The sequence below is a fragment of the Lithobates pipiens genome, unplaced genomic scaffold (genome assembly GCF_037356315.1).
Source record: "Lithobates pipiens isolate NorthernLeopardFrog02 unplaced genomic scaffold, aLitPip1_a1.2 Scaffold_19, whole genome shotgun sequence".
Taxonomy (NCBI): Eukaryota; Metazoa; Chordata; class Amphibia; order Anura; family Ranidae; genus Lithobates; species Lithobates pipiens.
The window spans coordinates 473,206,691-473,230,173 of NW_027507764.1; the positions used below are offsets into that span (position 1 = coordinate 473,206,691).

The 23,483-nt window shown below is 46.6% G+C and overlaps 1 protein-coding gene across 2 annotated transcripts in view; it reads left to right on the forward strand.

Moving 5' to 3' along the window:
- LY96 (lymphocyte antigen 96) overlaps positions 1-23,483 on the forward strand; it is a 46,801-nt gene that overhangs the window by 8,502 nt on the left and 14,816 nt on the right. Inside the window, exons 2-4 of one of the 2 annotated variants that reach the window (XM_077492884.1) lie at positions 1,002-1,088; positions 15,043-15,171; positions 18,831-18,883. In XM_077492884.1, coding sequence (XP_077349010.1) covers positions 1,002-1,088; positions 15,043-15,171; positions 18,831-18,883 — 269 coding nt within the window. The remainder of the gene's footprint in view (positions 1-1,001; positions 1,089-15,042; positions 15,172-18,830; positions 18,884-23,483) is intronic. The other variant, XM_077492885.1, reaches the window with a different exon arrangement.

Genomic DNA, 23,483 nt, shown 5'->3' on the forward strand with positions numbered 1-23,483 from the left:
TTGAAGCACCTCAGCAGACCAGGCTGGTGTGAATAGGCCCTTAGTGAATTAAAGGCTTTGATTGCAAAACAATTGTAAATAACACATGGTTAGGATAAGGCCACAAGCACTCTGAGCATTTAGCCCATCTGGGTCAAATCCAAGCATTTTCAGGGGCTTGAGAGGCACAGGTACAGCGCCACCCTTTACTGTCAGCAGCCTGTCAAAAGCTATGACAGACTGAAAAAAAAAAAACAGTGGCTGGATGCTGTACTAAGCTGTAATCAAGTTTAGGGCTGTATGTGTTCTGGGACATATGCTTGGAAAACAAAATTCTTGTGTTCTGGGCTTACGCCCCTGAATGCATAGGCTCAAAATGTGAGTACCACTCAGTACAGCATCCAGTTACCATGTAGCCTGTCATAGATTTTGTCCTGCTGCTGGCATTGGGGTTGGATTATGCAAATGTTCATCCTGAACACCTGAAAATGCTAGGATTTGATGCGCATGGGCTTAACACCCAGTGTGCACGGGGCACAGTAATGTATTATGCTTTGGTGAACTGATGCTTTGTAGTTACAAAAATGGAAAAGAGGTTTGAGAAGTAACAAATATACTCCAATCATAGAGCAGCGTTTGACAGTTTAATGGTTAAGTATAATTCCAGCTAGGACTTTGTTTCTAGCTTTGTACAGTATCAGCAAGAGATTGGATCTGTTTTCATTGCTGTCTTGGTCACCGTTGGGAAGAATTTCTCCTCAATTTTTGTCCCAATAAAAAAAATGTCACGAGATAGGAAGTGAAGAGAAATCTCTCCCGGAATGGAACATATCATATCAGACACCTACAGTTGAGTACTTCTCTTTAAAACTAAACTTTACTCTCGCAATCAACATTGACTAATTTGAATCTTTATGCTGCTGGCATTAGTAAATAGATAGGAAAGTATATCATACTGTATTTTTACTTGCTAAAAGCTATTTGTATGCATTGATTATAATACATGTGTATTTGTTTTTCAGATGACAACAACCACTTTTCTTTGTCCATGGATCCTTGTACTTCTACTTGGAAAGAAAAAGTTAATTTTTCTATGACATTTATACCAAGTAATTTTTTGTGTTTGTTTAAAGTTAATTGTTTAAAGGATAAAACATATTTGATAAAAGAGGATGATACTTACCTGCAGATATATAGAGGGTAACCAATGATTGACAAACCTTCGCTGATAAACATAGGCATGAGACATCTTTGACCATGCCAAGGGCAGTCATTGCCAAAAAGAATAAATTCTGTTTGGTTGCTATCACTTACTGCACTTTAGAATTAGCGCTTTTATCCTCGCATGCTCTTAAAGCGGAGGTCCTGCCGATTTTTGTTTTTTTCTTTTAAAGTCAGCAACTACAAATACTGCAGCTGCTGACTTTTAAATTATGGACACTCACCTGTCCAGGGCGCCCGCGATGTCGGCACCTAAAGATGATCTGTCCCTCGGCTCTCTGGTGGAGGCGCCGCCATCTTCAGTAAGGGAATCAGGCAGTGAAGCCTTGCGGCTTCACAGCCTGTTCCCTACTGCGCATGCATGAGTCGCGCTGCTGATCCCACAAGTCCCTGCTGTCTTCTGGGACCTGTGTGTCTCCCAGAAGATAGCGGGGGGGGGGGGGCGTGGAGTAAGTGCCGGATATGGCACAGATATCCGCAGGTACCAACGGATATCTATGCCCGGAAGTGGGAGCAAATACCTGGATTATACAGGTATTTGCTCACCGCTCCCCCCTGAAAGGTGCCAAATGTGACACCGGAGGACTGAAAAGTGGAAGGTCCATGCTGTCAGTGACTTTATTCCTTATTCTCCAAGTGACGAAGTGGCACTGTCACATGGAGATTTTCCAACAAGCTGCTGGGTATGTGTGTCTGTACACAACAGCATGTGCTTATTCGATAAGGCAGTGCAAAAAGCAGTGTCCACATAAAAAGTACAGTAGCTTATGGCAGCCTGTCAACACATAGTTTATACAAATCAGGTTAGCTAAAAGATTTACAAGAGATTGCTATGGATTAGTGCACTTCAGATGTGATCATTGCATTTCATACTGGTGCAGTGCTACCCCTGCAGGAGTCGCTGGTGAATAAGGGATCCCCCACCCTGCACAACCAGGCACACAGAATTTTCACAGCACTCTGTAGTCAAGAAACAGTCCTTGCAGCTTTTTTGTGTGTTTTTATTAGGGGTAATGAACTTGGATGAGGATAGGTGTATTATGGAATGCCCACTTGACTTTAGCAGAATTTTCCAGGGACAACTTCCTCTGTACAGACTGTTTACACACTCCTCAGCTTCTCTAGCACAACACTTGCTTTACACACTCCTCAGCTTCTCTAGCACAACACTTGCTTGAAGCACTACAACCCCCTGAACCAGCTGGCACACATTTAGGTGATACAACAATAGGGCTCAGTCAGATTGATAACAAATGCCCTTTACAGGCAGGACCATGGGACCCTTGGTTGTGTAGCAAAGTCTTAGTGCCCAGCTGTCCTACTGTGGCAACTGATGCCAGCACCACCTCTTCAGGCACTGCCAGCCCACCGTGCTGCAGCTGCCCCTTTCTCTAGCCCTCTTGGCTAAGCTTCCACAGTCCCCCTAGACTGACTCTGCATCCATCTCAGACTGCTCTCACCAAGTCCTCTCAGGCTGCCTCTCAGTCCCCAACTGTAACACTCACCAGCCCACCTGGCTGTGTTCTCTTTGGAGAGCACCCGGATGTGCTCTCTGGCTCCTGCTGTCCTCACTCCTGCTCCCATACCACTGAACAGGATTTCTCCTTGGGATATCAGAGAATCCCTTCTGCACCCAAGCTCCCAGGTACAAGGTCACCCCCCCTCCCCCAGAGTAATGGGTTACCCTCGCCCACCTACAGCCTCCTAGCACTCCATCACTATCTTCCACCCAAACTCTTCTTCCCAGCTGGGCTGACCCTGAGTATTTGAGGGGGCCTGCCCCCTGCCACCCCATCTGTTGGGGATTGGTCAGGGCCCTCATGAATACTCCAGGAAGCTCCCCCTAACCTTCCTCCCATTCTTCTGAAAGTTTCCAGCAAGTTCCAGAAGTAAGGAGAGGTACCAGAGATTCTGCTTGCTGAGTCATTCCAGCCCTCCCTAGATCACTTGCCCGACCCAGATTAAACACAGGCTTGGCTGCCAGCCAAGCCTAAACATTTTACCTTGCTCTGAGAGAAGAGTTTATGTAAGTCATACACTGTACTTTGTTATTCCAGTGATGAAGCTTTTACCTTTTTTTGAGGTATAATATTTAGAGCTGAACTGCAGGCGAACACAATTGAAATACAGTGTTAACTTCCTGACTGTGTGGCAGGCCTAGACTAGATGTACTACAAATATATTGGCAGGTAAACCAGCTTCCTTATATACAGTATTATGCAAAAGTTTTAGGCAGGTATGAAGAAATGCTGGAGTAAGAATGCTTTCAAAATTATATATTTTAATTGTCTATTTTTAATATTTTACAAAATGCAAAGTGAGCGTACAAAGAAAATCTAAATCAAATCAATATTTGGTGTGATTACCCTTTGGCTTTAAACCAGCATAAATTCTTACACTGACACATTTTGTACAGTTGCACAATGTCAGAGATTTTGTGGGATTAGAGCCAGGTGTATGATTAACCTCCCTGGCGGTAATCCCGAGTCTGGCTCGGGCTGGGATTTCAGTACCATGAGCGGTAACCCCAAGCCAGACTCGGGAACGCATCGCTGGATACAGGGAGAGTTACTTAACTTGTCCCCTGGATCCAGCGATGTCCCCCCATTGTGTGTGCAAGCTCCTCTGCTCGATTCACACAGTGCCCGAGTCCCACCAAACTCCGTTCCCTGCGACGTTACGACGCACGGGAGCGGAGATCGTGACAAATTCTAAAAAAGTAAAAACACACAATACACATACAGTACTGTAATCTGTAAGATTACAGTACTGTATAAAAATACACATCCCCTTTGTCCCTAGTGGTCTGTCCAGTGCCCTGCATGCACTTTTATATTATAAATACAGTTTTTTTCTGCCTGGAATTTGGAGATTGTCCATAGCAACCAAAAAGTGTCCCTTTATGTCAAAACAGCGATAATAAATTAGAATCACTTGCAGAATTGAGCGATAGCGATTTGTGGGAGATCCGTCAAACACTAAATCTAATGACAGCGACAATTCTGCAAATGAGCAAATTTCAGTGTTTTTGGATTTGATTACATTATTGAATAATTTTTATTATTATTTGTTATCATTATTTATAGTTATTTATTATATTATAAACTTTATCATACCCGGGATGTCTACTAGATTTAAGAGAGATTTAAGAGAGTTATTCCTGAGGCCGCGTACACACGCACGGACTGTTTGCCCAACCTTGTTCGTCAAACAGTTTCGGCAAACAGTCCGCTCAAAATTTGCATGAGCGGACTTGCCCACACACGAGCGGACTGTTTGACGAACAAGGTTGGGCAAACAGTTCGCTCAACTTTTGAAATGAACGGACTCGCCCACGTAAGGAGGAGGCAAATCCGCCCATTTCGAGCGCGTGTACAGGTAGGCGGGGCCCGCGAAGGAGACGTCGCGGGCTCCGCCGCCTGGAATGGCCTTAAAGAGGAACCCCAACGCCGAAAAAAATCGGCGTGGGGGTTCCCCCCAAGTCCACACCAGACCCTTGTCCGAGCACGCTACCCAGCCGGCCAGGAAAGGGGGGCGAGCGAGCGCGCCCCCCCTCCTGAGCCGTACCAGGCCGCGTGCCCTCAACATGGGGGGTGCCTTGGGGAAGGGGGGGCCGCGCGGCCCCCCCACCCCAAAGCACCTTGTCCCCATGTTGATGAGGACAAGGGCCTCTTCCCGACAACCCTGGCCGTTGGTTGTCGGGGTCTGCGGGCGGGGGGCTTATCGGAATCCGGGAGCCCCCTTTAAGAAGGGGGCCCCCGGATACCGGCCCCCCACCCTATGTGAATGAGTATGGGGTACAATGTACCCCTACCCATTCACCTGTGAAATAAAGTACAAAAAAAAACACAACACATGGAAAAAGTATTTTATTGCACAGCTCCGGGGGTCTTCCGTCTTCGGGGGTCTTCTCGCCGGACTCCTCCGCTATGTGTGTGTAGCTCTTTTGCTAGCGGAGGAGTCCGGCTTTCTTCCTCCCCGCCGCCGGCCTCTTCTCCCGACTTCGGGGGTCTTGTCCCCCTCTTCGGTTCTTCTGCCGGGCCACCGCGCCGGTCTTCTGTCGCCGCTGTCGTCGTCGCCGCCGCCGCCGCCGCCGCCGCCGCCGCCGCCGCCGCCGCCGCCGCCTTCCGTTCTTGTTCTTCTTCTTGTTCTTCTTCTTCTCCTGGAGATGTTGACTCGACGATCTCTCCGGCCGGAATGCCAGAGCCGCGCTGTGCGGTCACTTATATAGTGACAATGGGGCGGTGTCACATGGTATATGTCACATGGGTTGGTCACATGGGTTGATGTCACATGGGGACTATGACATCGTAAGGGGGCGGGGTCACCATGTGACCAACCCATGTGACATATACCATGTGACACCGCCCCATTGTCACTATATAAGTGACCGCACAGCGCGGCTCTGGCATTCCGGCCGGAGAGATCGTCGAGTCAACATCTCCAGGAGAAGAAGAAGAACAAGAAGAAGAACAAGAACGGACGGCGGCGGCGGCGGCGACGACGACAGCGGCGACAGAAGACCGGGCCACCGCCTGTAAAAGAGCTACAAGAAGGCGCGGTGGCCCGGCAGAAGAACCGAAGGCGGCGACAGAAGAACGGAAGACGGCGACAGAAGACCGGGCCACCGGACCAGGCGCGGTGGCCCGGCAGAAGAACCGAAGAGGGGGACAAGACCCCCGAAGTCGGGAGAAGAGGCCGGCGGCGGGGAGGAAGAAAGCCGGACTCCTCCGCTAGCAAAAGAGCTACACACACATAGCGGAGGAGTCCGGCGAGAAGACCCCCGAAGACGGAAGACCCCCGGAGCTGTGCAATAAAATACTTTTTCCATGTGTTGTGTTTTTTTTTGTACTTTATTTCACAGGTGAATGGGTAGGGGTACATTGTACCCCATACTCATTCACATAGGGTGGGGGGCCGGTATCCGGGGGCCCCCTTCTTAAAGGGGGCTCCCGGATTCCGATAAGCCCCCCGCCCGCAGACCCCGACAACCAACGGCCAGGGTTGTCGGGAAGAGGCCCTTGTCCTCATCAACATGGGGACAAGGTGCTTTGGGGTGGGGGGGCCGCGCGGCCCCCCCTTCCCCAAGGCACCCCCCATGTTGAGGGCACGCGGCCTGGTACGGTTCAGGAGGGGGGGCGCGCTCGCTCGCCCCCCTTTCCTGGCCGGCCGGGTAGCGTGCTCGGACAAGGGTCTGGTGTGGACTTGGGGGGAACCCCCACGCCGATTTTTTTCGGCGTTGGGGTTCCCCTTTAAGCCCATTCCAGGCGGCGGAGCCCGCGACGTCTCCTTCGCGGGCCCCGCCTACCTGTACACGCGCTCGAAATGGGCGGACTTTCCGAGCGGGAACAGTCCGCTCATTTCGAAAGTACAGCGGACAGGCCCACACACGGGCGGACTGTTCGCTCAAACACAGTTTCAGCGGACAGTTTTTCGGAATTTCCGAAAGACTTTGTCCGTCCAACTGTCCGCTGAAACTGTCCGCTGAAAGCCCACACACGAGCGGACTGTCCGCCCAAACACTGTTCAGCGGACAAGGTTGGGCGAACAGTCCGCCCGTGTGTACGCGGCCTAAGAATTGCAGGCCTACAATATAAAACGCCAAATTTCCATGCAAAATAATTGTACCGCTTTCAGCACCTAAAATCAGAAATAATCATACCGCCAGGGAGGTTAACCAATTAAACCATGCATGTGTAAATGATTATCAATTTAATATGTAGGTTTAAACACAGTCATTAACTGAAACAGAAATGGCTGTGTAGGAAGGTTAAAACTGGGTGAGAAACAGCCAAACTCTGCTATTAAGGTTATTTTGTGGAAGACAACTTCATGTCACAGGTACACCATTGCAAGACTGAGCACAGCAACAAGACACAAGGTAGTTATACTGCAAAAGCAGGGTTTCTCCCAGGCAAAGATTTCAAAGCAGACTGGGATGTGTTGTTCAAGCACAAAGAAACAGTCAACGTTAACCACTTCAATACAGGGCACTTTCACCCCCTTCCTTCCCAGCCCAATTTTCAGCTTTCAGCGCTCTAGCGCTTTCAGTGACAATTGCGCGGTCATGCTACACTGTACCCAAATGAAATTGTTATCATTTTGTTCGCACAAATAGAGCTTTATTTTGGTGTTATTTATTCACGACTCCGTTTTTTTTTTTTGCGATATAAGCGCAAAAAAAGCAGAAATTTGGGAAAAAAACAATATTTTCTTTTTTATATTTGAAAAGAAATCCAATAAAATCAAATTTTGTCATAAATTTAAGCCAAAATGTATTCTGCTACATGTTTTTGGTAAAAAAAATTCCGTTAAGTGTATAATAATTGGTTTGTGTGATCACGGACATATGTACGCAAATGATCATGTACATATGTGTGCAGGTGATCACGTACATATGTGTGCAGATAATCATTGGGACATGTGATTTTAGTGGGACATATGTGGGGGACATGTTTTTATTATTAGGGACATGTGTTTTTATTATTTGGGGACATGTATGTTTTGGGGACATGTGTGTTTTGGGGACATATGTGGGGACTGTGTTTTCACTGTGTGGTGTGTTGTGTGTTTACACTACACTGATGATCAGTGAGTAAAAAGCTGTGAAAAGCAGCCCATACTCACTGATCATCAGCCGGCTGCAGCGTTCTGCTCTCCTCTTCTCAGCGGTGACTTCCGTGTGAGGAGAGGAGAGCCGATTGCCTAGCAACCGGCTGTTTGTTTACATCACATGACGGCCGTGATTGGACACGGCCGTCATGTGATCAGGAGGGCCAATCACAGAGCCCTCCTGCCGATCTGAGATGTGCCGTGTCCGGGTGACACGAGCACATCGGGATCGCGCCGCTGCGCGGGCGCGCGCGCGCGCGCGATCCCGCTGCTCCTGAATGACGTTCCTGAACGTCCTATCAGGAGCAGGCGGCTCCCACCCGCCGTATATATACATTGGCCGGGTGGGAAGTGGTTAAGGACAGTAGACACAGTGGTTGGCCAAGGAACTTAATGCAGCAGATAAGAAAAAGAAAGATACATAATGCTTGCTTCCCTTCAACATCGGCAGTGCCATCAGCACAGAACTGGGACCCAGGTACACCCGTTGAAGGACGTTAAGTATTCTACACACTACTATTAACTTGTCTCGTCCCATAGTTATCTAGTTTATAAAACCCTGCTAAGCACACTGATATAAAGTCACTTATGAAAACACACACACTGCTACTAATAAAATGCTATCTTATTTATTTCCCAAGAAATTAGGAAAGCTAACAAAGTATTAAAAAGACATTACAATATCACAAAGCTTACAATCAGAACATATAATACAAGAATATGAAAGATACTTATCACAAGGCCATCCGTGAGGCTAGGCTCAGACCAGGAGAAGGCCTTCATCATGAGGTTTAGGCTGGAGCCATCACCCAGAGTAGGCCTTAAGATGGCTGAATCATCAGGTTAGCAGAGAAACAGCCTCATGACAGGCTCTTTGCAGCAAACAGAGAGAGAGACAGAGCTCCCTGTAACAATCCCTTTTTTTTACAATCACACACCATCCAAAAGCCATCCCACTGCCAGTCCCATTTGCTTTGGACCAATCAGTTTTCACATGACAGCCCTCCTTATATTACTGACTGTCCTGCCATACTTGGCTTCTGGGGACAGTATTGCAGTCTATGCGTCCTGGGCCGTCTTCATTATCAATCTATTTGAAACTTCATGCACACCAGGTGGGCTGAAGTTAACTCCTTTTGCTATGCAGATACTGTTTGGTGCCACATTCCTCTATACCTTTTAAAAGTGTGGGACTGCACGTGTCAATATGGCTGAGCTTGGTTGTACAAACAGATGTGTAGAAACTTTAGAAATATAACATTAATTCATGTTTAATTCCAACACCAACCACTTTGCGCCTAAAAGGCGCATACCACCTTTCTTCAGACACGGCTCTTATTGAACAGTCCATAACTGTCTTAACGCACGTCGCTCCCCAACATGTGTTTCTGAACCAGTACCTATGGAACAGTCCTTAGCTTTGTAACGTGTTGTGGTTTTCAACATGTGCTTCAGAAACAGCTCCCATGGAACAGTCCATAATGGTCTTACCGTGTTGTCTATTTCAACATGTGCAGAAACAGCTCCTATGGAACAGTCCATAATTGTTTTACCGTGTTGTGCTTCCCAACATATGCTGCTTTGCCACTGAGTGACACACCACCATCATTCTTCAGCGACAGCTTCCATGTCACCATTCTGTATCTTCGGTATCTTCAGGACGGCAGTACAGGCAAGGGGTGTCCATTCATTCACCAGAACACATTCAGAGTAACATATCAACCAGCTTTCAAATACTGAGTCTTGAGGAGGGCCTTTTTTGCCCATATTACTAGCCTACAATACCCATAGGTCACACTATACCACAAAAATAAATCAACTTATTACCATAATATATACTTATATATGTTTCCTATCCAATTACTGTAAATATGGGTCGGGATTCGGCAGGATTGATCTTAGCAGTATTGCAGGGCTCTGACTTGGCAGAAAAGTCTCTAACTTGTACACAAAGACCTTACCGTCAATTTGTCCCTCAACTTGTATAGAGAAATGGTAGGCCCATCTATAGAAATATTGAGTTTAACCACACATATAAATCTACAACAATGATAAAACCCACACAATTCCACCCCTGTTCCTGGATTTCAGAGATCATGCCCAGGGTATACCATGCACCTCTACCTATTGTTAGGTTCAAGGAACCCTCTAGTTCCATGACTAGCGATACACCGGTATTCTTTAGGACAAAGAAACAAACTCGTCTATGTCCCAAATAATACCCAGGTGCTTCCTTCCCAGCAATGATCTCTCTATCCAGAACACAGAGTGAAATAACTTCCCAACATTTTCCGTTCACCACCATGTATTGTCCTGGCATACAGAGGACATCATGGTCGCGCTTCCGACCGAGGGAAGTATCAACCTGCCTCCAGCTTCCATCTCATCTGATCACACATGGGTAATTTAGCCTCAAATGCAACAAGATAGAATCCCCAGTCAGTAAGCCCATTGATGCCACCAAATATACAGACCGAGTCTGCACTTCTATATATGGTATCATACAACCTAACACCTTTCACAATCCAAACTAGTACAGCCCATCCAGGAATTCGACCACTACCTTGGATTAGTGTAAGCAACGTGCTTTGGCCACTGCCCCTCATACAGAGACTGTACAATCAGCTTAATGTTGGTTGATAATTCCGCCTGCCACTGCGTGCACGCCAGAGCCACTGACAGATTTCTGTCCTGTACCATCACACTCTCTACCAATCTCTCAGCATGTTTGACCAAAATCCAGAGCCACTTTAACCTGGGTATTTCTGTGACTTTGTTGAATATTATCAAGGATGCCATCAATCTCTCTGAGTAACAAAGGCCCACCCCTTCTCTAAAGCTATGGCTTCGAGTTTGTTCCTCAGGAGGCCGATGCCCACTCCATTATCAACACCCATCCCAGCTCCTATTCCCCCCAATATAGTGCTGAATATATCCCTACTCTTTCGGGTTACTTCTCAGAAATAAGCATCCTTCATGGACCTCATTCTGTGTCCACACATCTCTGGGAGTAAGTCACTGGTACAATGTCCGCACTTGATTCAGTGTATACTCAGCATATATAGAAGTCTGGCCAGAAGTGGTTTTCATGGAAGAACTGTGGCTAAAAGGCCATTCCTCCGACATGGAAACAAGGTTAAGTGACTTAACTATGCAGGAACTGGGGTACAGAAAAATGGCAGTGCTCCGGACTGATGAGTCAAAATTTGAAGTATTTGGCTTTAGCACTAGGCAGTTTATTCTCTGATGGGCTAGAGAGTGATACAATAATGAGTGTCTGCAGGCAACAGTGAAGCGTGTTGGAGGTTCCTTGCAGGTCTGGAGCTACATTTCTGCAAATGGAGTTGGAGATTTGGTCAAGATCAATGGTGTCCTCAATGCTGAGAAATACAAACAGGTACCCACCATGCCATACCATCAGGGAGGCATGTGATTGGCCCCTAATTTAGGATAGGGACCCCAAACATACAGACAATATCATTAAGAACTATCTTCAGTGTAAAGAAAAACAAGGAGCTCTGAAAGTGATGGATTTGCCCCCACAGAGCCCTGATCTCAACATCATGGAGTTTGTCTAGGATTACATTAAGATACAGAAAGATTTGAGGCAACCTACATCCACAAAAGATCTGTACTTTCTCCAAGATGTTTGGAACAAGGGGGCACAGACACTGAACACAATGTAAGGGGGGCACAGACACTGAACACAATGTAAGGGGGGCACAGACACTGACCACCGATGTAAGGGGGCACAGACACTGACCATCAATGTAAGGGGGCACAGTCACTGACCATCAATGTAAGGGGGGAACAGACACTGACCATTAATGTAAGGGGGCACAGCCGCTAACCACCAATGCAAGGGGGCACAGCCGCTAACCACCAATGCAAGGGGGCACAGACACTGACCACCAATGTAAAGGGGACACAGACACTGACCACAAATGTAAGGGGGCACAGCCGCTAACCACTGATGTAAGGGGGCACAGACATTGACCATCAATATAAGGGGGGGCACAGACACTGAACACAATGTAAGGGGGGAAAGACACACTGACCACCAAGGTCTACTTTAAGGTAGGCTTAGACAAGGTGTTAGCTCACTGTCCATATATTTTTTTTATTTTTTTTACAAAGGTGATCCTTTGGTTTGTGTGTGTCTGTGAAATTCTTGAGTGTGTTACAGTAGTTGGAGTATTTTCATTACCTAGCACAATTTAGCTACACCCACTTCTCACTGCAGTGCACTTTGCTAGGTTGGGGTTATGTCTCTAGCATAACCCCTAGCTTATAGCACAGTAATTGAAGCATATTTAGCTACTGAAGGTCTGTGGTATGTGTGTTTGTATACAGTGATTAGGTCCAGATATTATTTACCGATAAGGCCTCACCCCAACCGGAAAAAATTCGCGGACTCCTGCATCCACACAAGCGATGTAGATGCAGGGACCTCCTCTGCTGCGCTATTGTATTCTGACAGCAGGGACTCCCCCACCTATCAGAATACAGTAATCAGCACTGCAGCCATTGGCGGCTGACCGAATGCTGGTTTTCCTGCATGACTGTTCGACAGATACTGCAAGGGACCAAATTTTTTTTAAAGTAATGATTTATTAATGAATACCTGTGCGTGTAGTTCAGCTTTAATGAATACTTGTCAACCAGAATGCATTTTCTCACTTTTTTAATTACAGCAAAATGCAATTCCTTCAAAAAAGCAATCAATTTAAATTAAAGGACTTCAGTCACACCAGACATGTTGTGCTGATGCACATTGAAAAGTCAATTCATTGTAGTTTTGTTCCATTGGTTTGCACAATGCATCTAAAGAATTTCTCAAATTGCTTTTATAGACTGCTAAAATATTGCACATGTTGTAATTCTTGTGGATTGTAACCTTGGGTGCGAGTTTATCATGTACGGGGAGCCATCTATGAAAATCCAATTTTTTTCCATGTGAAGTAATCTGCAATATTATATTGTTAATATTATTATCTTAACTGTTGTTTGATGAAGATTTACTGCTTTAAAGTGTCCTGTATGTTAATTTATATTGATAGGATTTGACATTAGTGGCAGGAGTCCTGTATCATTTGCTGCTTTGCAGACAAGACCATCAGGGAGCAACAATGGCTCAAGAAGTGAACATACACATAAATGTAGCACCCACTAGTTAGTGTGCAAGGTGTATATAGTTTAGTTGTTAGTGTAGGTAAATTGGCTTGGCTGAGAGCCAGGCTTGGGCTGAATCTGGGTCAGGGTTGCGACTCAGGGAGGCTTGGATGACTCATCTCACAGCTCTTCTGGTGCCTCCCCCTGTTTCTGGAACTTTGGAGAACCTTTCAGATGTAGTGGGTAGAAGCAAGGAGAGGCTGTCATGTATATTTATGAGGGCCTTAGTCTCCCCAACAAATGGTCTGGCAGGGGGCAGACTCACCTCATAAACAGACATGAATGCAGCAGGGGCAGTTGGGTGGAAAATGGAGATGAGTGCCGAGGAGGCTGGTGGAGGTCCTTGCAGGGCGGCCCCTAGTCTGGGGGGGGGGGGTGACCTCAGGTCTGGGGCTTAGGTGCTGGAAGGATCCCCCAAAAACACATGGAGGAAGCCCTTCGTGGAGGCACGGGAGCAAGGAGAGCAGGAGCAGGTCAGCAAGTCTAGGAGACATCAGCCGGGTGGGCTGGTGAGTGTTCAGTCTGGGAGGATTGTGGAGAAGTTAGCCAGGATAATGAAAGGGGCAGCTGCAGCCAGTGTTGGCAGTACCTGAAGAGGTGTTGCTGGGATCAGTAACCACAGGAGGAGTGATTAATGCTAAACACTGACTTTTGCTACACCTCTAAAGGCCCACGGGTTCCTGACTATAACAGGCTTTTGCTCTGATCTGATTGTGTGCCTTCTCAGATCCACTAAACAGTGTGCCAGTGGAGTTCTGCAAGCGAGTGCTGGAGGAAGCAGAGGAGTGTATAAAGTCTATACATAGGACTGTATATAGGATAATGTCCCTCCGGCAACTGCTTCTCCTTTACCCCCGGCAACGATCAGGCTCCCCTTGGGCTGAGCCTCTGTAGGAAATGTTAACAAAGAAAAAGTATTATGGAAAGTTTTGTTTGTGTCAGAACAGAGAGAGAAGATGTCCGTAGGACACTAGCAAAAAACTGTTGCTTGCTGGCAGTGGGAGAGGCTATGCTGGGGCTGTCCTTACAGCTTTTATTTTGTGTTTTTCCAGTGTCCAGTCACCTGACTGTAGTTGCATAACACAATTGTCTAAGTCAGGGGTCTCCAAACTGCGGCCTGGTGGCCAGATGCGGCCCTTTGCCTGCCATTATCTGGCCCTTGGGGCACTATTCATCCCACTGACGTAAGACACTATTCTGCGTTCTGACACCAAATATGGAACATAATTCATGCCACTGGCACCAATGGGGCACTAGTTATCCTCCTAATATCAAAGATGGGGCGCTAGTCACTTCAGCTAATGCCTGGAAAGTTTTCTATTCCGACTGACTATAGTCCGGCCCCCCTAAAGTCTGAAGGACAGTAAACGGGCCCTTTGTTTAGAAAGTTTGGAGAACCCTGGTCTAATGCCATGTACATACGATCGGAATTCTTGTCGGAAAAGCCTTGGATGGTTTTTCCAACGGAATTCCGCTCAAGCTTGTGTTGCCTACACACGGTTACACCAAATTCCGACTGTCTTCAACGTAGTGACGTACAACATTATGACAAACCGCAAAAATGTAGTTCAATGCTTCCGAATATGCATCAAATTGTTTCTGAGCATGCGGCGGAATTTTGCGCATCAAAATTTCCAATAGAAACTTTTTCCATTGGAAAAATTGAGAACATGCTCTCAATCTTTTGCTGGCCGAAATTCCAACAGGAAAAGTCCAATGGAGGCTACACACGGTTGCATTTTACGATGAAGAGCGCTCATCTTTCTTTTGCTGGCCGAATTTCCGATCGTGTGTACACAGCATAAGACTAGGATTCTGTGTCCTGTAATGTACAATTAAGAAAGTTATTTTTTGGACAGAATTGCACTAAACAAGCAGGGTAGTAAAACAATAAAGCTGAATGGTTAATAGAGATCCCAAATACTGCTAGTTCACATGATGCTCGGATTACATGTATGTTTGTGTAGCAAACGTGACTTGATTGCAGATTGCTTTATTTCGAATCCTGTAGTTTTTCACTTTATGTAACATGTTAATAATATGTATCTCTCGTTGCAGGAATGAATGTGGACATTGCATATGCTACTGTTGAAGTCTGGAAGAATGCTTTAAAAATCAGTGAGGGAAGATATGATTTATGTACAGGAATAGATGATGAATTTGATTTTTGTGGTGCCTTAAAAGGAGGTAAGTCATATAATTAAGTTATATGTACAGTATGTCACTATTCTTTACTATATTATATATAAAAAAAAAAACCTGGACAGTATTCACTGCGGGTGACTCTGTGTAAGATTGTGTTTCCATCTAGAGTGCAATGTAAGGCTGTTTGACAGTGGATAACTTCATTGTGGTATAAGGAGGAATAAAGCATACAGTAAACTGGTTACAAATCCCAAATAAGCAGGTTAACCACTTAAGGACCAAGCCTCTTTCTAAGATTTGGTGTTTAACCACTTAAGGACCAGCCTTGTTTTGAGATTTAGGTGTTTACATATTTAAAACATTTTTTTTTGCTAGAAAATTACTTAGAACCCCCAAAAATTATATATATTTTTTTCTAAGACCCTAGAGAATAAAATGGCGGTCGTTGCAATACTTTTTTTCACACCGTATTTGCGCAGCGGTCTTACAAGCGCACCTTTTTTGGAAAAAAATAAGACAGCAGTAAAATTAGCCCAACTTTTTTTTTATATTGTGAAAGATAATGTTACGCCGAGTAAATTGATACCCAACATGTCATGCTTCAAAATTGCGCCCGCTCGTGGAATGGCGACAAACGTTTACCCTTAAAAATCTCCATAGGTGATGTTTAAAAAATCCTACAGGTTGCATGTTTTGCCTTCCAGAGGAGGTCTAGGGCTAGAATTATTGCTCTTGCTCCACCGATCTCAGCGATACCTCACATGTGTGGTTTGAACACTGTTTTCATATCCGGGCGCTACTCACGTCTGCTTCTGCGTGCGAGCTCAGTGGGATGGGGCGCGTTTAAATTTTTTTTTTATTATTATTATTTATTTTACCTTTTACTTTTTATTTTTACACTGTTTAAAATAAAAAAAAGGTTGTAAAGAAAAAAAATAAAAAAAAGAATGTAAACATCCCCTGTAATAGAAAAAAACATGGCAGGTCCTCTTAAATATGAGATGTGTGGTCAAAAAGTCCTCAGATCTCATATTTAGACTAAAATGCAATAAAAAAAAATTGTCATTTTAAAAAATTGTCCCTTTAAGAGCTATGGGCAGAAGTGACATTTTGACGTCACTTCTGCCCAGCAATTGTATGGAGATGGGTGGGCCATCTTCCCCTCACTCGTCTCCATACTGAACAAGCAGAAGGACGTGATCGCCTCCGCCGCTGCCAACAGCTCCGGTAAGCGGTGGGAGGGGGGGGCCCTCTCCCGCCACCGATAAAAGTGATCTCGTGGCTAATCTGCCACAGGGACCACTTTTATCTTGTAGCAGACTGCCCGCTGAAGAAGAGAATACCAGGGTTATGGCAGTTAGCTGCTGCCATAACAACGATATTCCTCTTCAAACAGCCGCCGTAAAACTGCGGCAGGCAGTCCGTAAGTGGTTAAAGTTAAAAACATTTTTTTTTGCTAGAAAATTACTTAGAACCCCTAAACATTATATATATGTTTCTAACACTCTAGAGAATAAAATAGCAGTCGTTGCAATACTTTCTGTCACACCTTTTTTGAGCAGCGGTCTTATAAACACTTTTTTTGGGGAAAAAACTTTTTTTTAATTAAAAAATATTGTGAAAGATAATGTTATGCCGAGTAAATTGATACCCAACATGTCACACTTCAAAATTATGCACGCTCATGGAATGGTGACAAACTTTTACCCTTAAAAATCTCCACAGGGGACGTTTAAAAAATTCTACAGGTTGCATGTTTAGACTTACAGAGGAGGTCTAGGGCAAGAATTATTGCTCTCGCTCTACCGATTGTGTTCGCTTCTGCAAGGGAGCTCGGCAGGACAGGGTACCTTTAAAACAATTTTTTTCTTATTTATTTTAACTTTTATTTTTTAAATTTTACACTGTTCTTTTTCAAAAAAAATGTGTCACTTTTATTACTTTTACAAGGAATGTAAACATCCCTTGTAATAGAAAAAAAACATGACAGGACCTCATAAATATGAGATCTGGCGTCACAAAGACCTCAGATCTCATATTTACACTAAAATGCAGTAAAAATAAAAATAAAATAATTAAATGTAATTTGAAAAAACAAAAAGTCTCTTTAAGAGCTATGGGCAGAAGGGAAGTTCCACCCATCTTCCACTCACCTGTCTCCATACCAAGCCAGGGAGAGGACCTGATCGCCTCCACTGCTACCAATGGCTCTGGTAAGCCGCTGAGGGCACTGGAGCACGGCCTCTCCTACCACCGATAAAAGTGATCTTGCGGCAAATCCACCGCAGAGACCACTTATCTGAAAGCAGACTGCCCACTGAAGAAGAGGGTACTGGGGTTATGTTAGCTAGCTGCTGCCATATGCCTCTTCAAAGTACTGCCGTATAACTACGCAGGGGGGTCCAAAAGTGGTTAAAGGATCAGGTGGTTTAACTGAGATATCAGTTTTGGGTGGACTCAACCTTTAGAATAAGTTTGTCAACCAGGGTTCCTCCAGAAGTTGCAAGGGGTTCCTTAAGCAGTGGGAGTATTGGCGGATTGATCTCCTGTCTGAGCATCAAAATAAAAAGGACAATACACTGCTCACCAGTGCAAGGGTTCCTTTTCCAACTGACCCCTAGTTTAGGGTCCTTCTCACATTGGTATACTGTACCACAGTCCATTGAAAACTACAAGCTGTCTGAAACGGGGGGGAAGATGGGACTTCATTCACATTTTCCTATGAATGAAAGACGAGGCTGTGTGGGTGGAGCCTCACACAGCCGTGCTGATTTTGAAATGCGACAGCAGCTGTGGGGGGAAAAACATATTTCTACTGTCAAAGGGGGTGTAGAGTGATCAGGGGGTGAGAGCTGCAAGTATTGGAACATGGTACACCCTAAATACAGCTTCATAGGTTTGTGCAGCCTATTGCATTAGGGTGTGCATCCCGGAGCTCAAACGCACATGTGTGCGTTTAAATTTACACGCACCGACACACACTCTTATAAATAAATGTTAAAAAAAGGTATTAAAACATGGATAGTCTGGAAATTCCTCAGCTCTGTGCTAAGTGGCTTCCTATTTATTCACAACGGAGGCATAATAAACAGTTTAGGGTCTGGTAGGGCAGGGGGAATCGGCTCGGCATGGGGTGATTAGGGAGTGCCCAGGCAAACTCAAGACAACCCTGTGTGCATGCCTATGTACAGTTGTAACATGTAACATGTTCTAAAGGTGACCTTATCCTTTAAATATTAAATAACATACTGATGGAAATGTAAGTCAATTAAGCCAAGGTATTTTTTTTTTTTGTTTTTTTTAAAGTTTTGGATAGATTTGATAATAGCTAAAATATTCAGGAAATTTAAAATTCAGAGCAGGAATTTACTTTTCACAAGACTGTATAATTTAAGTAAAAGTTTCACACAATTTTTGATTTTAGAAAATTCTAAGTACCAATAGCGTATGTGTATATACGCTCTCATACGCTCTCAGTACTTACTGAATATGGAACGCGGTGTCACAGACCCACCAGTCAGTTCATTTTTGTGTGACTATCCACTTCCGTGTGATTGTTTTGTTTATAGAAAATCTTTTTAATAGTAATCTGAGATGACCTATCAGTAATTACAACTTCAATTACATGTTTGTTTCTTTGAATTTAGCTCTTTGGAGTGTTGCATGTTCACTAATGATGGAATATGTATGTGTTTCCACAGAGACGATCACAGGGCACAAAATCAGAACCCTTTCTGCGTTGCCATTTATGGAGGTATTGTGGCATTGGGCTCACATATTGTCATAGCAATTATTCTTACACTACGGGTCCAGGGAGCCCTGAGACATTCTGTCATGCATATACAAATGCTGAACACTGAGGCCTATTCCCTTCTGCATCCTTTATCTCACTATTGGTTAGTAGTGATGGACGAACTTCCGACGGGACGTTTCGCGAACGCGGACCGCGAACGCGGCCGATAGTTCGCGAACCGTAACGTTCGTGGCAGGCCCCATTGACTTCAATTGGAGGCGAACTTCGCAAACCTACATGTCAAATTTGCAGCCACAAAAGAATTAATAGCTGTGCAAATATAGTCCCACCACATGGCCAATGACATAACACATGTATGAGGTGAATCTGGGATCGAAAACTACAAGCATTCTTTTTTTATATGGGAAAATGTTGTGACAATTCAGGACTGTGGAGCGCATGAAGGCAATGGAGGAGAGGGAAGGTCTGGGACCAGGGTAGGCAAAGAAGAGGGTGCAGGAGATGATCACCAGCAGCGTGACATACAGCAATGACATCTGCACCGTGATAGAGTCATCTGACAATAGCACCGTGATAGAGAGCACTGACATCAGCAGCGTGACATACAGCAATGACACCTGCACCGTGATATACAGCACTAACAGCAGCACCGTGACAGAGAGCACTGACATCAGCAGTGTGACATACAGCAATGACACCTGCACAACGTGATAGAGTCATCTGACAACAGCACCGTGATAGAGAGCACTGACATCAGCAGCGTGACATAAAGCACTCACACCAGCACCGTGATATACAGCACTGACAGCAGCACCATGATAGAGAGCACTGACATCAGCAGCGTGACACACAGCAATGACACCTGCACCGTAAGCAGCCTCAGGAGGAAGTCAGCATAGCACAGGGATGGTGGGAGCACCTCATAATGAGCATAGCACAGGGATGGTGGGAGCCCCTCATAATAAGCAGCCCCAGGAGGATGTCAGCATAGCACAGGGATGGTGGGAGCCCCTCATAATGAGCATAGCACAGGGATGGTGGGAGCACCTCAAAATATGCACAGCAGAGGTACAGCCCCAGGAGGAAGTCAGCACAGCACAGGGATGGTGGGAGCCCCTCATAATAAGCAGCCCCAGGAGGATGTCAGCATAGCACAGGGATGGTGGGAGCCCCTCATAATAATCAGCCCCAGGAGGAAGTCAGCACAGCACAGGGATGGTGGGAGCCCCTCATAATGAGCATAGCACAGGGATGGTGGGAGCACCTCAAAATATGCACAGCAGAGGTACAGCCCCAGGAGGAAGTCAGCACAGCACAGGGATGGTGGGAGCCCCTCATAATAAGCAGCCCCAGAAAGAAGTCAGCACAGCACAAGGATGGTGGGAGCCCCTCATAATGAGCATAGCACAGGGATGGTGGGAGCACCTCAAAATATGCACAGCAGAAGTACAGCCCCAGGAGGAAGTCAGCACAGCACAGGGATGGTGGGAGCCCCTCATAATAAGCAGCCCCAGAAGGAAGTCAGCACAGCACAGGGATGGTGGGAGCCCCTCATAATGAGCATAGCACAGGGATGGTGGAGCACCTCAAAATATGCACAGCAGAGGTACAGCCCCAGGAGGAAGTCAGCACAGCACAGGGATGGTGGGAGCCCCTCATAATAAGCAGCCCCAGGAGGAAGTCAGCACAGCACAGGGATGGTGGGAGCCCCTCATAATAAGCAGCCCCAGTAGAAATATGACACCGCTCAAACCTCTTCAAACAGGAGGGTACGGGCATATAATACGGTGTGCTTCTTTTGGACAAGGAAGTGAGACAAATGAAGAAAGAAGGTCTTTGTGCTCGTTTAAAAAAATTGTTTATAGACATACACATGGTCTACTGGTCACATGTGTTGAATTCCTCCGAGATCCATGCCTCATTCATTTTTAGAAATGTGAGGTAGTTAACACTGTCGTGAGCTAGGCGAGTACGCTTATCGGTCACGATCCCCCCTGCTGCGCTGAACGTCCTTACGGACAGGACACTGGATGAGGGGCAAGCCAACAGTTCCATTGCAAATTGGGCAAGCTCTGGCCAGAGGTCAAGCCTGCCCACCCAGTAGTCCAGGGGTTCATCACTCCTCAGAGCGTCCACATCGGCCGTTAACCCGATGTAGTCGGACACCTGACGGTCTAGGCGTTCCCTAATGCTGGATCCGGATGACACCTGTCGATGGGTCGGCTGAAAGAATGACCTCATATCCGAAGTCACCAACACATCTTCAAACCGGCCTCTTCTTGCAGGCGCTGTTGGATTGGTACCCGCAACTCCTTCTCTGGGAGTGGGAATTGCTCCTCTGCCAGCGCACACGCAAAGGCAGAATGCAGCATTTCTCGAAGCAAGGCCTGGAAGTGCTCCATTCTGCCAGCCCTTTGTGACGGCGGTAACATTTCTGCCATTTTGTGTTTGTACCGGGGGTCTAAGTACGTTGCCACTCAGTACTGGTCCTTGACCCTTATGCTTTTTATACGGGGGTCCCTATTAAAACACTGGAGCATGAAGGCCCCCATTTGCACTAAAGTGGAAGCGGTGTGGTGGCCTGGCTCCTGCTCATCATCCAGGATAATGTCGTCCTCTTCATTCTCCTCTCCCCATCCACGCACAACAGGGATCCCAGAAAGGTTTGAAGCATGCTCTTCTTGCTCCTCCTCATCCGCCCCGGCACCATCCTCCTCTGACTCCTCTTCAGACTCCTGTTGTTGACTTGTCTCAGAGTAGCCCCCCCTGGGAATTCATCCAGCATTGCGACTTCCTCATCTTCCCGCTCCTGCTCCTCCACAGCTTGATCAATGACACGATGCAATGCACGCTCCAAAAAGAAGGCATAAGGTACCATGTCACTGATGGCGCCATGGCTGCGACTGACCAGTTTGGTGATCTCCTCAAATGGCCGCAGAAGTCTGCATGCGTCGCGCATGAGCAGCCACTGGCGCGGTGAAAAAAAACCCAGCTCCCCAGAACCGGTTCTGCCGCAGAGTTCATACAGGTAGACGTTAACGGCACGTTTCTGCTGGAGCAGCCTATCAAGCATATAGAAGGTTGAGTTCCATCGCGTCGGGCAATCGCAAATAAGACGTCTGACCGGCAGATTGTGTCGCCGCTGAATGTCAGCAAGGCGAGCCATGGCCGTGTAAGATCTTCTGAAATGGCCCGAGATTTTCCTTGCCTGCCGCAAGATGTCCTGGACCCCAGGGTATTTGACAACGAATCGCTGCACGACCAAGTTTAAGACGTGTGCCATGCATGGCACGTGCGTGACTTTGCCCTGTTTCAATGCGCTAAGCAGATTGGCACCGTTGTCACACACCACTTTACCAACTGTCAAATTGAGCGGTGTTAGCCACTGATCTGCCTGTGAGCGCAAAGCTGAAAGGAGTGCCGGGCCAGTGTGGCTCTTGGCTTCCAGGCACAACAGACGCAGCACGGCATGGCAACGTCTCACCTGGCATGTCGAATAGGTTCTGGGGAGCTTGGGTGGCACAGCGGAAGAGACGCTAGCATCGGAAAAGGAGGAGTCAGCTGAGGAGGAGAGGGAGGAGGATGGAGTAGGAGGAGGAGGAGAAGAAGAGTCAGCCCTGCATGCAATCCGTGGCGGTAAAACCAAATCTACATGGGTGCCACGGGTTACATGCTTGACGGCCGTCAGAAGGTTCACCCAGTGGGCAGTAAAAGTGATATACCTTCCCTGCCCGTGTTTGCTAGACCACGTGTCTGTGGTCAGATGTATCTTGGCACCGACACTGTGTGCCAGAGATACATTCACTTGCCGCTGAACATGGCCATATAGCTCTGGGATGCCCTTCTCTGAGAAATACTTCCTTCCTGGGACCTTCCATTGTGGTGTTCCAATGGCCACAAATTTGCGAAAGGCCTCCGAGTCCACCAGTTTATATGGCAGTAGTTGGCGGGCTATGAGTTCTGATAAGCCAGCCGTCAACCGTTGGGCAAGAGGGTTATCCGGCGTCATCATTTTTTTACGCTCAAACATTAGGCCCACGGAAGCCTGCCTTTTTGCAGAAAAACGTGAGCTTGGCGTGATGGAAGGTGGAGTGGAGGACAATTGTGAGGAGAGAGGAGAAGGAGAAGTAGAAGACGAGGCTGGACGGTGAGAGCCTGCAGTGTGGCTTTGTGTGTTCCGTTGCTCCCACTGGGCTTGGTGATGGCTGCTCATGTGCCTTCTTAAGGCGGTCGTCCCTAGGTGAGTGTTCGGCTTACCGCGACTAATGCGTTGACTGCAAAGATTGCAGATGGCAACGCTATTGTCAGCAGCGGACACATTAAAAAAAGCCCACACTGCGGAGCCATGTGCCGGTGTCCTGGGAGCGCCAGATGTGACCGTACATGGTCGATGACTCGCTCCTGATACATTTGCAGTCTGCTTTGTCCCTCCTGTGCAATGTAAGTTATTGCTGCTTCTCCTCCCTATCTGCTGGTCCATATCTCCCTCTGAACTCCCCTCCTCTTCCTCTCTTGTGGGCACCCACGTGACATCACTAGACACGTCATCATCAACGTCACTTTCCCCACCGCTATAAGTAGAGATCTCGGAGTAGGCAGC